General features: G+C 39.5%; 1 protein-coding gene across 4 annotated transcripts in view; it reads left to right on the forward strand.

Moving 5' to 3' along the window:
• Nucleotides 1-16,397, forward strand: part of PTPRT (protein tyrosine phosphatase receptor type T) — a 704,411-nt gene that overhangs the window by 276,851 nt on the left and 411,163 nt on the right. For all 4 annotated transcript variants that reach the window (XM_039323711.1, XM_039323714.1, XM_039323712.1 and 1 more), the window contains exons 5-6: nucleotides 10,153-10,268; nucleotides 11,911-12,085. In XM_039323711.1, the coding sequence (XP_039179645.1) occupies nucleotides 10,153-10,268; nucleotides 11,911-12,085 (291 nt within the window). The remainder of the gene's footprint in view (nucleotides 1-10,152; nucleotides 10,269-11,910; nucleotides 12,086-16,397) is intronic.

The following is a 16,397-nucleotide window of genomic DNA, read 5'->3' on the forward strand; positions in this document are numbered from 1 at the left end:
GATTGTTAAGACCATTGAAGGGAGAGAAATTACAGGGTTTTAGTGATTCCCTATAGAATTAACTTAAAGAGAGAAAGTTGGGGTAGGGAGGAGAATCTTCATGCACACAACTAAGCAAATTAGTGCAATATTCACACTGGGAAAAAAAGGCCTGGAGTGTTGTTCTTTAAAGAAATGTAAATCTTTGCAGTGCCTCTTTGAAAGACGTGTATGTATGTGTGTGTGTGTGTATGTGTATCACTTAAAAAGCATATGATTCATACTGTAAAATAGAGAAATAAATCAAAGATTGTTTTGCTCTATTTCCTAGGCTACTGTATTTCTTTCAGCTGTTCTATTCAGATTTATTTTAAAAGAATTCAATTAGGAATCTATATCAAATTGACATTAAAGATACCCAGTTTATAATAGTAAAGAATAAACTGACACAATATGAATTTGAATTTGAATTTAGGCTATTTTGTATGATCATGGGAATTATCTGACTTTTTTATTTCTATAGAGAGCTTAATAATTAGGACAAAGTAGGCAGACTAAAGCATTTTTAGTCCACCAACAGGGAGAAATTAAGTATAGATTTTTAGATAAATTCCAGAAAATTTACCAGAGTTAATTTCTCGATTCATTTTGGCCCATGCAACCTTGCTTCAACTTACTTTGTCAGTGTAGGTATCTCTGAAGGGATAAATGACATATCCGTGACAACGTCATCATGGAAATGTTTTGACTTATGCATCTGGGTCAGATGTCGAAACATCAGTGTAAAATAGTGACATTTATGTGATGATGTTACCATGTGCATGTAGCCATGTTGGCATTATCACAGTTTGCTACAATTATTGCTGTGTTCATTTATTTAAGAAAATTTTGTGGCCTCTCAACTCACTCATGGTGATTCTGTGTTATAAGGGTTGTTACTGAAAGGACAAAATGATGAATAGCCTCATCTACAGAGTCATGCAAATAATGCAAATCAACTGTGGATACATTTTTACTCTTGCAAAATGAAACTGGAACTCTTGAATCAAACTGCTCTAAGTTGGTTCCAAAACTTTCATCTAATCAGTGCATTTTAATCCCATTATTAATGTGTGATGAAGACGTTCGTTGACCTTTAAGAATTATCAGAATATTCTTGGAAAATCATGGCATAGTGAATCATAAATTTCAATAAATTCATATATCTTGACCATCCTAGTGCAAAACATTTAATGGGATGCCTGTGTCACAGTCTTCTCTTCCTGAGAAAGTTGTGGCAATCTGACTATTCTATTCTCTGTTAGTAAATTTAAGCATCAGTCTGATCTTTATAGGAAGGATATTGATAAACTGGTAATTCAGTGTTTTATGAATGCTTACCAAGCACCTGGAGACTTTTTTTCCCCCACAGGCTTTGTCTCCATGCTTTCCTGATACACTTAAATTCAAATGTGATGATATGATAATTATAACTGCAATTATTGCAAAAAGGAACATGAGGTGGTATTTTAAACATGAGTTTTGAATGTAAGAATGAGCAGTCCATACATACTGTTATGTCCCGAGCCTTTGCAAACGGCTCGGGCGTTTGCAGGCAGTCCCGGGCAGGTGCAAAGCTGCCCGGGACCAGACAGGCTGTCGCCAGCGCCGTGCGCATGCGCGGGTGCTGGCGCGGGAAAAGTAACCCATTTACCCGGGAGTTGCCTATATAAGAGGCTGCGAGGCGTTTGGGCGAGGCTGAAGCCATCTTCCTGTAAGCTGAACGCTGAATAAAAGAAACTGAGAACTCCAGCTGCTTCTCGTGTCTGTTTTCCCGCCACGGACTCAACACTGGCGACGAAGGTGGGATGCCTTGCACTACCTGGAAAGGAAGAAGTGTAAGCTTACCCAAGGAGTCCTGAGTGGCGGAAGAGGAACGGCGTCGACTCGGCAGCTGCCCGCCAATCCGGTGCGCATTCGGGGGTAGGCTGGCTGATAGACCCGTCTCCTGAAGATCCGAAGATGGCGAAAATCGGAAGGCTTTCAGAATTCGACGTCTCACATCCAGAGCGGTGGGAGTCCTACGTATCCAGAATGGAGAACTACTTCAAGGCAAACCAAGTGAGGGAAGATAGCTTGAAGGCTGCCACCCTGCTTTGCGTTTGCGGCCAAGACGCCTTCGAATCGCAGAAAACCTTGCAGCACCTGTTCCAGTAGAGTCTGTAAGCTACGCAGACCTGAAGAAGCTGCTGAAGGAGCATTTCCACCCCAAGGTGTCCGTTATCTCATGGCGCCACACCTTCGAACAAAGGGATCAACGGTCCGGTGAGTCAGCCAAGGAATACATCGCCGCGTTACGGAAGGCCGCCAAGCCCTGCGAGTTCAAGGACCTCGAGGAACGACTGAGGGACCGATTCGTGTGCAGGTTAAGGCATCGAGAGCTACAACAGAGACTTTTTGCTAAGGAAGAATTATCCTTCCAAGACGCCTTAAGGGAAGTCACCGCAGAAGAAGCAGCAGGCGGCGCCGTCAAGAACATGCGGCCGATCAGAAGCAGTGCAGAGGGTGCGTCCGTGCACCAGGAAGACGTCCGACGAAACTCCGAGGAGGATCCGGACGAAGAAGTCGACCGTCTACACCCCGCGAAGGAAGAGAACCAGAAGGGAAGCTCTTCGGCTCCGCTCAAGTGCATCGGCTGTGGAGGTCGCCACAGGAGAACCGACTGCAAGTTCCGCTCCGCTACCTGCCGGGCATGCGGCAAACAAGGGCACATTGCAGCTGTGTGTCTGGGCCGACGAAAGGCACAACCCAAGAAGAACGCCTGAAGGGTACCAGATTCCCCAGCCAGAATAGGGTAGGGTTTTGCGCTTCGCGAAGAAGCATCTGTAGACAGGCACACACAAGCCCATGAAGAAAAAGCTGTCACTCAACGTGAAGCTACAAGGGGTTCCATTATCTATGGAACTAGACACAGGGTCTGCCCTTTCCATTATTTCATTGCATACATTTAGGAAGATTTGTTCCAGTAGTGGGACTAAGGCCAAGTTAAGGCCTTCTGATATTGTATTAACAGATTTTCAGAACTCAAGAGTGTGTGTTAAGGGGGAGGACACCCTTAACGTGCAATACAAGAGTTTTGAAGGTCCACTAGACTTATTAGTAGTAGGGGGTGAACGAACGAGTCTCATAGGACTCGATTGGTTTGAGGCCCTGGGGATACACGTCACAGGACTCAACAGCTTACAAACACTCGACCTACAGGAAGTCTGCAAAGAATTTGCAGATGTTTTCAGCCCCCAGCTGGGCACATTCAAAGGACCACCTGTGTCCTTAAAGCTAGACCCCACTGTCACTCCCATTAGGATTAAAGCAAGAAGGGTCCCTTTTGCTTTAAAAAGTAAGATTGACACTGAACTAGACAAACTAATCCAACAGGGAATCCTAGAACCTGTTGATTCCAGCCCGTGGGAGACCCCCATTGTCACGCCTCTAAAGGCAAATGGGGACATTCGCATTTGTGCTGATTACAAATGCACACTCAATAAGGCATTGCAGCAACATGCCTATCCTGTTCCTGTGGTCAGTCACATCCTGGCCTCTCTCAAGGGGGGGCGTGTTTTTGCAAAGCTTGACCTAGCTCAAGCATATCAACAGCTGCCTGTTGATGATGATGCTGCCATAGCTCAGACCATTGTGACCCACAGGGGAGCCTTTAAGGTAAAAAGGCTACAGTTTGGAGTGAATGTCGCTCCTGGGATTTTCCAAAGCGTAATGGAAAACACACTACGAGGTATACCAGGGGTCTGCCCCTACTTTGACGATGTCTTGATTGCAGGAGACTCCACACACATTCTAGCTGAAAGGCTTAGGGCTGTCCTGTTAAGATTCAGGAAATCAGGCCTCAAGCTCAGAAAAGACAAATGCAAGATTGGGGTGCCTTCTACTGAATTTCTGGGATTCAAAATTGATGCTGCTGGATTCATCCTGCTGAATCCAAACTAACTGCTATTTTAGAAGCACCCAGGCCAAAGTCTAAGGCCGAACTTCAGGCCTTCTTAGGCCTCCTGAATTTCTACAATTCTTTTCTTCCACATAAAGCTAGTGTAGCTGAGCCTCTTCACAGGCTACTAGACAAACAAGCTGTGTGGCTGTGGTCACAAGCACATGAGGCTTGCTTTAAAGAAGTCAAGGCCTTGCTCACTTCTAACAGTGTTCTTGCACATTTCAACGAGTCTCTTCCTGTGTGCATCGCTTGTGATGCGTCCCCCTACGGGGTTGGAGCTGTCCTGAGTCACCTCAGGTCTGATGGAACTCAGGTTCCTATTGCATACTACTCCAGAACACTGTCTTCTGCCGAGCGCAACTACGCTCAGATAGACAGGGAGGCTCTGGCTGTTGTTGCTGGAATTAAAAAATTCCACGATTTTCTATATGGCAGGCATTTCACGGTCTTCACTGACCATAAGCCTCTGCTGGGACTGTTTACCACACGTAAGCAGACTCCCCACATCATTTCCCCTAGAATGCTTAGGTGGTCTATTTTTTTGTCTGCATATGATTTTTCATTACTCCACAAGCCTGGGAAAGAAATGGGCCATGCTGATGGCCTCAGTAGGTTGCCCCTGCCAGTAGTAGAAGCTGACCCCGCGCCAGCTGTCAACATTCTATCAATCCAAGCCTTGCCCGAGAGCTTGTGCCAGGATAGGGATGTTACCGCTGAAACAGGTACAGATCACACACTTTCACGTGTCCGTTCCTGGGTTTTGTCCGGGTTGGCCTGAGCACTGCCCTAGTCCTGAGTTTCAGAGTTTCTGGTCCAAAAGGAACGAGCTGTCCCTTTCTCAGGGTTGTCTGCTTTGGGGAAACAGAGTTGTCATTCCCACCTCAATGAGGACTAGGGTCTTAGAATCCCTCCACGAGGGTCATCCTGGCATTGTTCGTATGAAGGCTCTTGCACGAAGCCACTTGTGGTGGCCTGGTTTAGATAAAGATATTGAGGCTAAGGTACACGCATGCCACCTGTGCCAACGATCTCGCCCCAGAGATGCCCCAAGCTCCTGTGCATAGATGGGAGGAAACACAGTCCCCATGGTCTAGGGTGCACATTGACTACGCTGGGCCCTTTCAGGGCCAGTTCTTCTTGGTCCTTGTTGACAGCCATTCAAAATGGCTTGAGGTTGTGCCTGTCTCATCCACCACCACTGCAAAGACTATTCAGGTACTGAGGGGGATTTTTGCTGCACACGGGCTGCCAGATGTCATTGTGTCCGACAACGGCCCTCAATTCACCTCCTCCGAATTCCAAGCTTTCTTACAGGCAAACCTGATTCGTCATGCCACGTCTGCGCCTTTTCACCCGTCCACCAACGGTATGGCTGAACGCATGGTGCGCATCGCAAAGGACGCCTTGAAGAGACTCACCTACGGGGACTGGCATCACAGGTTGGCTGACTTTCTCCTTTCTTATCGCACCACACCGTCCACTTCTACAGGGAGAAGTCCAGCTGAACTTCGTTGGGGGCGCCAACTTACTACTAGACTTGACCGGTTGCATCCGGACAGACTGCCTTCATCTACCTCACATCCTAGGGCACCTAGACAACTACTTGTGGGTGCCCCGGTTTGGGCTCGCAATTACGGGCCTGGTCATACATGGGTCCCCGCTTCTGTGTCCAGGATCACAGGTCCTCTCTCCTACGAGGTTGCCCTGGACAACGGTCGTGTCCTGCGTCGGCACATCGACCAACTTCGCTCTAGGCGAGACTTTTCTGCTGAGACTCCTGGGTCTTTTCCAGGGGGGGAGGGGGACCCTTTGGAGCAAAGGGAAGGGCAAGAGCTACTGCCCATCTCCACTGAGGGAGCCACAAACGGCCCATCCCAGGATTCTGCAATTGCTCCGAAAAGGAAGTCATGGAGCTTACCCACACAACAGGCACTCACGCCTACTCCAGCCAGGGAGTCACCCCGGGGGCATACTCACTTTCCACATACATCACACAGCACTCCAGCAACGGAGGATACCCGGGGGCATCCCAACAAATCATTCCCCGCAAGAGAGCTGGCACACAATTCCCAAGGTTGGCCTGACCTTACCCCAAATCCTACAGGGGGTCAAACATACACAGAGCTAGTCGAGGAACCAAGTCCCGACTACAACACCCCTAGCACAAATCAGGGAACACCTGAGTTTTGGGAAAGTACAGAAACCCACACGAGCCCGAGCACAGAATGGGGTTCAGGGATGGGACAGCCTCCTGACAGGTCTTGGACTGACCTAGGAGGTTCTACAGAGACGCCCAGCAGTGGCTATCACTTCAAGGGGCCTGAGGGTCTACAGCTAGGTAGGACAACCAGGTCACAAAGCAACAGAAGCCCTGGCCTGACGAGCCCGGTGGGCAAGCAAGCAGGCCAGGCATCGGGGCACAGTCCTTGGAAGACACCAGGGCACAATAGAGAGAACAGGCTCACGCCTCCCTCCAGTCAGGGGACTTATGCCAGTAACCCAGAGCTAAGAAGGTCACAGAGAGCAAAGAAATCTCCTAAGTATCTAGAAGATTACATAACATTGCTGGCAAGGCAAAAGCCAGTAATCAGTGGGAGCACTGGGGAGCAAAATGTCATATAAAATAAATGTTGTATGTTGGTAGTAGTTTTAGCCCGGGGGAAAGGGGTGTTATGTCCCGAGCCTTTGCAAACGGCTCGGGCGTTTGCAGGCAGTCCCGGGCAGGTGCAAAGCTGCCCGGGACCAGACAGGCTGTCGCCAGCGCCGTGCGCATGCGCGGGTGCTGGCGCGGGAAAAGTAACCCATTTACCCGGGAGTTGCCTATATAAGAGGCTGCGAGGCGTTTGGGCGAGGCTGAAGCCATCTTCCTGTAAGCTGAAAGCTGAATAAAAGAAACTGAGAACTCCAGCTGCTTCTCGTGTCTGTTTTCCCGCCACGGACTCAACACATACACTGGTAGTGGATAAAAAAATTGGGAGCAAAACAATATTATTAGTCTGGTGAGTTCTTTCTACTCAAATTAGCAGAAACAAATCTCTGTCAGTTGTTTCAAAATGGCTGTTCTTATTCTTCTTGTATCTTGTTATAGAAAAAAAAATCTGAAACTAATTAAAATGAGCCCTACCTTAGTTTGTATTTCAGAAATATGTATTCAAATTCTGTAGAAGATTGAAAATTTGACTTCAAAGTGCTTCTGTTCACATAGCATGATTTTTATTTAAAGTAATAATCTTATTTCTATGCCCCATTTGCTCTCTTTTCTTCATCCCTTTATTTCCATTATACTGCAAACCCCCTGCCTATCCTTTTCCCAAAAAAAAGTCTGTGCAGAAAGTTAATCACTGTGAACTAAGTCACAGTAACTGGTTTAGTCATCCAGTAAGAATTTCATGAATAATTGGATGATTTTGAAAAGCTAAACGGGACCTGGTCTTGTTACTACTTGAATAGGAAATAACTAAAAGGCCTATAGATAAGAATGAGAAATTAGAAAAATATTTCACAGGAATTAAGTGGCAAATATTTTTTTCTTTAGTTACCAAATAAACTACATGAATTTGTCCATTAAATTATGAAAAGTTAGTTTACTAACTTTCCAAGCTTAACATATCATAAATTATCTACTGCAAGAAACAAGATTGCAATCAACAGGAACAGAAAATATATGTACAACTGAGGGTCTAACTAGCATACTTTAGCAGTAATTTTGCATGATATTTTACCTAACTGTTCTTGTCTATTTGTGATAAGGAATTGTATCAAAATGTCCAAAGAAATTAAAACCAGCAAACCGCCTGTCCCCCCCAAAGTAATTACATGCTGCTTTATATATCAATTTGGGAAATGTAGATTAGTGTGGTTTGCATGCAAATAAGCAGATTTTGCCTGCTCTTATTAGTAAATGTTTTCTTTTGTTTTAATTCAGAAGTGCCAGAGGATTTAAAATAGCAGAATTATTGCCAATTAAACAGGTCCATACACTGAAGTTGGAGGGAACAGAAGATATTAACTGTCAAAAATGTTTGTTGTAAATACAGTATATTAAAGCAATATTGCTTTGTATCAGGGCTCTCCACTTTAAATGACAGATCTGTCACCCTGCCTCAGACAAGAGCTAGTACATCAATACATTTTGACATGGATAAATTAGTGACCAGTTAAAAGGGATGGCTAGCACTATTTAACTTGATTGACTGGATGTGGTTCTTCAGGAATACAATATATGTTGTGACAGTTACTAGCTAGTTTTCCATTACTATGCTATCTGAAGCAAACAACAAGTTCAGAGAATGATTTTAATTTAAAAATATAAATGAGTTACAAAAATTAAAAGTGTGTCTGCTCCAGCACGGTGGTCATGACTGGATTCTATGATCGCTAAAATCTGAAAGAAATATTGTTCAGAGATCTCCGATTCCACTTTTAGTGCATTCTACAATAATCAGTTACTGTTCAATGCTGTGGCTTAGCATATTATTTACTACTGGATAAATGGATAATTTTTCTGAAATGGAACCTGTAGAGTTAAATTTCTTGAATTCTTTGCCTCTGCAATGCAGCTATAGCATAGAACCAAACATATTCTAATAGTTGGCAACATCAGCTAATAACATCCAGGATTTTGACATACAAAAATCATTTGTTTTGATTATATATTTGAAATGCCAGAGACATTATGAAAAAACAAGCAACCCAATATTGGATATATTCTGGAAGACGAGCTCCAGCATGAAAGGTGGCCAGGGTTCTCCTTTTTATCTGGGACATGATGTAAACTTGTGAATGACCATTAGGAACTTTCCTCTGAAAATAACTGTACCATCCAGGATCCAGATGGCTCCTTATCTGCTGTGATTTAAAAAAGCTATGAAGACCTGGCTCTTTTCCTAGATCTTTAGCGAGGGAGAATGAGACTCCTTGCTGCATTGCGCTTGCCATCTTTTATCTGTAGTATTATTGGATTTCTTTATTGTGAGCCAACCAGAGTCATTGAGAGTTGGGGGGGCATAAAATTTTAACAAATTGTTGCTATTATTACTAATTTGCTCATGAGTTAAAGCTTCAAGCTGTATGACATTGAAACTTAGAGATGTGATTCTTTGTGTCTGGATTATTATCCCTAAGATAACTGGTAGAATAAACCTTTTGCTCCTATCTTCTATGTAATGTATCCATCCTTGTTCTCCTTGACTATGGTATCCTTTTGGTTGGTTGCAGGGTTTGAGTTGGGCAGTGCAGTTTGTTCTGCTTTGGCTCCTTTGTCCAAGGCAGGTCCTTATTGGTACTGATAGGGAGTGAGAGGTCCAGCCCAGAGCTGAAGTGGAGAGAGTACTGAGCCCTTTGTAGTGTGCTGCAGAGCTCAGATTCTCTCCACTCCTTTTAAACATCTACGTGAAGCTGTGGGTGACATCATCCATCACCAGAAGTCAAGGAATTCTGATTGGTGGGATCCAGGAGAAAAGCTTTTTCTGAATGGCTGCTGTTCTTTGGAGAATCATGTTCCCTGAGGTGAGATCTGCACCCATCCTTTCAGCCTTCTGAAAGGACATGAAGACTTGGCTCTGCCAACTAGCCAACTACCCAATTGGAGTAAATTATTATGAAAATGGCTAATGAAGTAGATATAACCCCCCTCTTAAGGATACATCTTGCTCCCTTCCTTCTCATCTTGTTAATTTTAAACTAATTTAATGTTATTATTTATTGTTACTAATCACTAATTGTAGTTCTAAAAGTTTTACTCTTTCACATCTGCCTTCTTTAAACAAACATTATTTGCTCATCTTTCTACAGAGGGCATTTGTTTTTTGCTTCCACTAAATATTAATTGAAATGTAGTCTTGGGAAATGTTGAATTCTTTTGTTATAGAAATTTATTTATAGTATACTGTTTGTGCCAAGGTGGTCATTGTGTTTCTTTTTATCTCCTTAGCCAGAACAGCAAAGACAGTCTGCATTTGAAAAAAGAAAACCAAAAGACAGGCTTAGCGTTGCTTTGCTAGGTCATTTATTCTGTGAGAAACTGAAAGAAGGAAAGAAAGAAAGAAAGAAAGAAAGAAAGAAAGAAAGAAAGAAAGAAAGAAAGAAAGAAAGAAAGAAAGAAAGAAAGGAAAAGAAAGATTCTCATTCTATTTCTGCTATCATTATGCATTGTGATGCTCTAGCCTGATAATATTTTGTCTTTTTGTTAGGAAAAGCTCCTCACTTCCTGCGGCTGCAAAATGTGGAGGTTAATGTTGGGCAGAATGCAACATTCCAGTGCATTGCAGGAGGAAAGTGGTCTCAGCATGACAAATTGTGGCTACAGGTAAAAGCACAATGGATCCTTTATATTCTTTAGAAGTTTCAAACCATATTGCTCATCTATGAACAAATACATATTCTGAATCCAGTGGAAAATTTTTGTGTAATACTTTCATCATTTCCCTTTGGGTAAGAGAACATTCTGAAACAGGTAAAATAGGGTTTAAACTTATGGCCTGAAAAATTATACATTGGAATATACTTAATATCTTAAGCAGATAAATGTTTAACATTATAGGAAATATTATACAGCCCCATGCATTTATTTACTGTATTTCTTCGCTATTTACATATATATTTTTATATTACATAAATAAACCAAATGTTTCTTATGTTCCTGTTGGAAAAAATCAAAATTAGCAGAATTAGAGATTTGATTTTGAGGCTGTAAAGAAAAAGAAACAAGCAAGACACTAAAAGCTGATCTTTCAAATGAACGGGATGAGATCAATGTGAACAAATTTCAGGATGCCTTACTTTATTTCCACTTGAAGTCTTTTTAATTACTTCTGCATTTTATTTGCATACGTAATTTATTTCACTCATACTACTTTATTAATATACATTCTGATCCTAATCATTCTCAATCACACCTTTATTGAAATTGTAAAGTAGCTCAATCTCAGCTACTATTTTCTGAAAGATGGTTGTGCTTTTTACTACTACCAATACAGTGTAGAAATGCCAGCTTTACTCTGAAGAACTGACTGTACTATTGTTTCAGCTGAATAAATTGCCTCTGATAAGCAGTCTCTAAACCTAGCACAAATATACCCTGTCAATCATCTGTGTTATCTGTTTGTCCTTGAGAACAACATATATACCTGTTTTTTAAAAAATTCATGACTAGCATCTATGTTGAAAAATAAAACAGAATAAATAAGCATTTTTTTTTAAAAAAAAAATGAAGGTTGTTGTTATAATTCTTTCATCTGCCATGAGGCGATGAAGGACCACAGTACCTGCTGAAGCAAAATTCAGTGTAGTATATGGCTGGATTGTGCAGCCTGCATACTTTTATTATATCCAATGAGTTTTTGATCTTGGGCTAATATCTACAAATGGGAGACATGAGTCACTTTATACTGTTAGGAAGAAAATGAAATCATATATCTTACCCACTAGGTGACCTTTGAATCCCTATAAATGGCACACATTTCAGAATCTTACATTTCTACAAATCCAACCTTTTCTTAGTGATAGCTTTTATAATAGAACAATGCTGTGCTGTAGTCTATTATCAACTTGACTCAATCCACTGCAGGATGAAGGTCTCTTCAATGAAAGTTATAAACCATAATCTACTAGGCTAATCCAGTGTAGGTTGGCAGAGAGCTGTTGTTTTGATTTCCTTCTCTAAGACTGAAAGAGAAAATTACTGACCTCAAATCACCCAACTGGCTTCTGTTCCTAAGAAACAACTACTCATGTAATTGATAGGTGGTAAAATATATAGTACCCAGTGCTCTTGATCTAAACTGAAATGGAATTTTATCAATACACACTAAGTTTAAGTAATTCATTTGGGAGGAAAGGTATCATATTTTTGTAAGAATTTCAGAGAAGGAAATTAACATGAGTTAGGGATACTCTTTTCATGAACATGTTATACTTACTTAGACTTTTCTCCTCTCTTTGTGTGGCAGCAGTGGAATGGAAGAGACACAGCATTAATGGTCACCAGAGTTGTCAACCATAGACGGTTTTCTGCTACTGTCAGTGTAGCTGATACATCCCAACGCAGTATCAGTAAATACCGATGTGTAATCCGTTCTGATGGTGGCTCAGGAGTTTCAAACTATGCAGAATTAATAGTGAAAGGTAAGTGACAAATGCTAGTTCTGTTTTTATCCATGAATTCTAATCACTTGACATGAAGAAGAAGAAAGCAGTAAAGATTATTACAATTACTTACAATTATCAATTAATTATTAATTAATTATTAATTTATTAAATATTGGTAAAATTAAAAAAATAGTAGTAAAAATTAGTAGTAAAAATTAAATTCAAATTTGAAATGCTGTTTATATTTTTAAAAACTTTGTATGGTTTTAGTAACATAAATTGAAGTTGTACTTTTATGATATTGCTCAAAATAAAGATAACAAAAATCTTCAAACAATTTTGAGAATTCCTACCACAAGTTGCATTCATAAAGCTTTCATGGATCATGTTTTATGAAATATATTCCTGTGACAGATGTATTATATATCATACAACTTTTCTATTCACATAGCTACTCTTCTGGTAACTAATAATTTGTAAATCTATTGCAAAGTTAATTCCTGTTTTCAGAATTTCTGTCAGAATTGTACTGTCTGAGACAGTCACAAATGAATGTGGAAATTGTATTAAATGGTATTTTGGAATCTGAAGAGAATTTAGTGCAATATTAGTTCAATATTAAAATATATAAAATTCTTAAGAAGTATTAGATCGGCGGTTCTCAACGTTTGTGTGACGGCGACCCCGTCACACAAACGTTATGCACATGCGCGGCGCACATGGGGGCACCGCCCCCATGCGCAGCGTGCATGTGCAGCGCCGCCCCCGGAGGGGAGAAAATGGCGGATCGCCGCCTTTGGCGACCCCCGAAAAATGGTTGATCGACCCCAAATGGGGTCGCGACCCATAGGTTGAGAACCGCTGTATTAGATTCTATTTATGCTGTAAAAAATTGGAATCCCCTATTCAGCTTGGACTAGAAATCTTATTCTTAGTCTTGGGTTTTGGAGGGGAAGAGAAAAAGAATTCTAATACTGTAACTTCTTTTATCTTGCCTGGAAGAACAAAACAGCATCCAATGAATCCTTAAATTAAGATTTTTATTCTAATCTCATTGTTATTCCCATAATTTTTGTGAATGAAGAATTATTCATGAACTTTCCTTGATTTTCAATTCTCTCCCTCTCCCAATTTATCAACAGTGCATTTTTAATCATTTTTCTACGATTGTTCCTATTTCTCAAAAGGTTGGTCCAAATAATTCATTGCATTTTGATGTGCATTTATGTTTTCATAAAGTTCCTTTTCTAATTTATTTCCAGAATAAATCATAGTTTTGATGGGTTCCATTAATATTGACATTTTAGTTGCACACTGTCAAATAATTGAAAAAAATGTTTATTTTGGTATGATTATGCATTCCAAGTATTCATACAATTTAGAACATTAAAAACATATAAGGATAATAACTATATATACACACTTAGATACACAAAGAAGACTGAAGACTCTATAGCAAGTCATATCATGTGGTTATGTGAGCCATGGTGGTGCAATGGTTAGAATGCAGTATTGCAGGCTAATTCTGCTGACTGCTAGAAGTTTGATTCTGACCGGTTCAAGATTGACTCAGTCTTCCATCCTTCCAAAGTTGGTAAAATGAGGACCCAGATTGTTGGGGGCAATATGTTGACTCTGTAAACTGCTTAGAGATGCTGTAAAGCTCTATGAAGTGGTATATTAATTATGCTTAATTATACTTAATTTCGTTGTGAGTTACACAATGTCACACAATTCTATTCTGTTCTGTTCTACTCAAGTTTAAATGCTATTGCTATTGCTATCATTTTTAAACGGGATACTGTGAATTTAAAATGGCTTAAAACCTCTCATGAGGCATGTGTGAAAGAAGAAAAGCCAACTTTTCTGAATAGCAAAAGGAATCTATAGCTGGATAATAAAACATAAATATTATAGTGTCTGTTATATTGTAAATCAAGGTGTAAACACTAATGAGTGACCCAAACAAGACAATGTTGGAAATAAAGAGATGGTGAGGTAATGAAGGTAAACTTTGGTTGTTGACTCCTGTTTTTTTTTTTTTTTTTTTGCTTCACTTCAACTGATAAGATAAATGTATGACAGCCTCTTATAAGGTCAGCTTAATGAAGTGTTGATGTCTTTTTGAAGTAATATGGATCAGTGCTTCTCAAAAGTTATGCATAATTTGGTCCGGATACTATCAAATTTGCAGCATTTTCCAGCAGCTAAAATGAAATCAATTTGGAAAGCTTCATTCCGAAAATGATTTTTATTGAATTATTGACAGTGAGAACAATTAATCAGTGGCTTACTTTCAGAAGTTGTGGGTATTCCATCACTGGGGTTTTTAAAAAAGAGACTGGACAGCCATTTGTCTGAAATAGTATAGAATCTTCAGCTTGATCAGAGGATTGAACTAAAAGGCCTCCAAGGTCTCTTCCAACTCTGTTATTCTGTTCTATTCTGGATTGGTTATACAATTCAGTACCTGAATCCTAGCTCAGCTAAGTAGCTAATTGCTAAGCCTAGATGAAGACAAGCCTAAAATTTGGGTTTGAATTCAAGAAAGTATATGGGACTGAAGATGTACCTTCTCTTCTGCCAGTCTTTGACAAAAATTCTATTTCAAAAAGCATCCCAGAGGATGAATCTAACTGTCTAAGGGGAAACAAAAGTTATGCAGAATGAATGTAGATGCCAAAATACTGACAATTAAACCAAATATAAAAAAACTGAAGCCATCCTATTTTTTTAAAAAAAAATTAATTAGGATTGTAAATCTATTAAACACATGTTAATGGCTTAATTATTTTTATTTGATTTAATTTTATTTGATTTAATTTGTTCAATTATATCATGTGCTAAAACCAAATTTCTGAAAGAAGAATTTGCTGCCAGACAAGGAACCAATAACAAAGGCAATACAATTTCCTAAAAGGTTGCTATATGATTTTGTAATGGTAAAAAATAATAGAGAGTAAAAGAGCACTAAATTGATTCAGTATCAGTGTTTGTGCACTCATATCTACTGCCTTAGATTAATGGAGCACATATTGTTTCATTGTGTAACTTTTACATATGAAATGTAAATGTCCCATTATGAGTGGAAGCCTGCTGTTTTGGCACAAAATGGCCTGCCCTGAGCATTTTGCTACAAACAGAGCTGTGTTATGATGCTCCCAGAACACACAAAAGTAATAATAATTCCATTCTTAAATGAGTCATTTTTAAGGTTTCCAACTCAGAATGTTTGATAGCAAACATTTGCATACCTCTAATTAGATGAGACAGAGTCAAATCTAAAAAAGTCAAAGGACATATGTTTTCCACATTAGAATGAATTCATTCAAATCTCTGTGATAAATGCATATATTTCATTGATTGACTAATTGCATTTCAATTCTACAGACAAACATGTTTCATACATGCCTGCCTATCTATAATTTAGGAAAATTACATCATACTAAAGAAGTAAAATAGCACAATGAATATGTTCATCTCTAAAGAAATAGAATATTCTTCTATTTTATTATTCATTTAAATTTCAATTGAATAAGTAAATAAATATAATATATAAATAAATACATGATCCACATTATTATTGGGAAAATTCAATGAAGGATTATATAATTGTGAAATACTTTATTGTGTAATATCTTTCAGTTAATATGTACTTAGAAGCTGTAAAAGAGCAAAAATAAAGATGAGAGTTTTTATTTCAATTGAATTGTTCTTGGAATAGACACACTTTCAGACTTTTACATCGTTACCTGTAGAGGTTGCTCCAATAAAAATCTCTCCTCTTCATTGGCCATATAAAGAACATGGTACAAAACATTGTTATAAACTTTGACAAACTCCCTTGACCTAGCATTGATTTTGCAATAAAACTATGTCCACTTCTCACTGCAAAGCTTGTTTTGTTTTGAGTCCATTTTCTTTTTTCTTTCTCTGTATGGTTCTGCACAGGAATACTGAATGAAGTCTTGAATGAGTAAAAAATTAACTTTGCTGCTGTCATATATAATGTTACATAAATATGAAGTAAATTGATAATATACTTATTTGAATTCTGTTTGAATTCTGATAATTTATAACTACATTAAAAGGAATGGTTGAGATAAAACAAATCACAGCACAAATTCAGGTTTGTTAATCCCAGCAATTTAGATAATTATTGTATGTTTAATACCACTGCTTTAAAATATATTCCTGTCAGGAATGTTACTCAATTTTATTCTAATTTTATTTTATTCAAGTACATTTTATTCAGACTTGAGATTCCCTGAATGATTCAAAATTTATTCAAACCTGTTATTTCATTAACTGAATTTTAAATAGTGCAAATGTGCCCAAAATGAAAGAA

Source organism: Crotalus tigris, unplaced genomic scaffold, assembly GCF_016545835.1.
Source record: "Crotalus tigris isolate CLP2741 ecotype Arizona unplaced genomic scaffold, ASM1654583v1 scf7180000024281.4978605, whole genome shotgun sequence".
NCBI classification, from domain to species: Eukaryota; Metazoa; Chordata; class Lepidosauria; order Squamata; family Viperidae; genus Crotalus; species Crotalus tigris.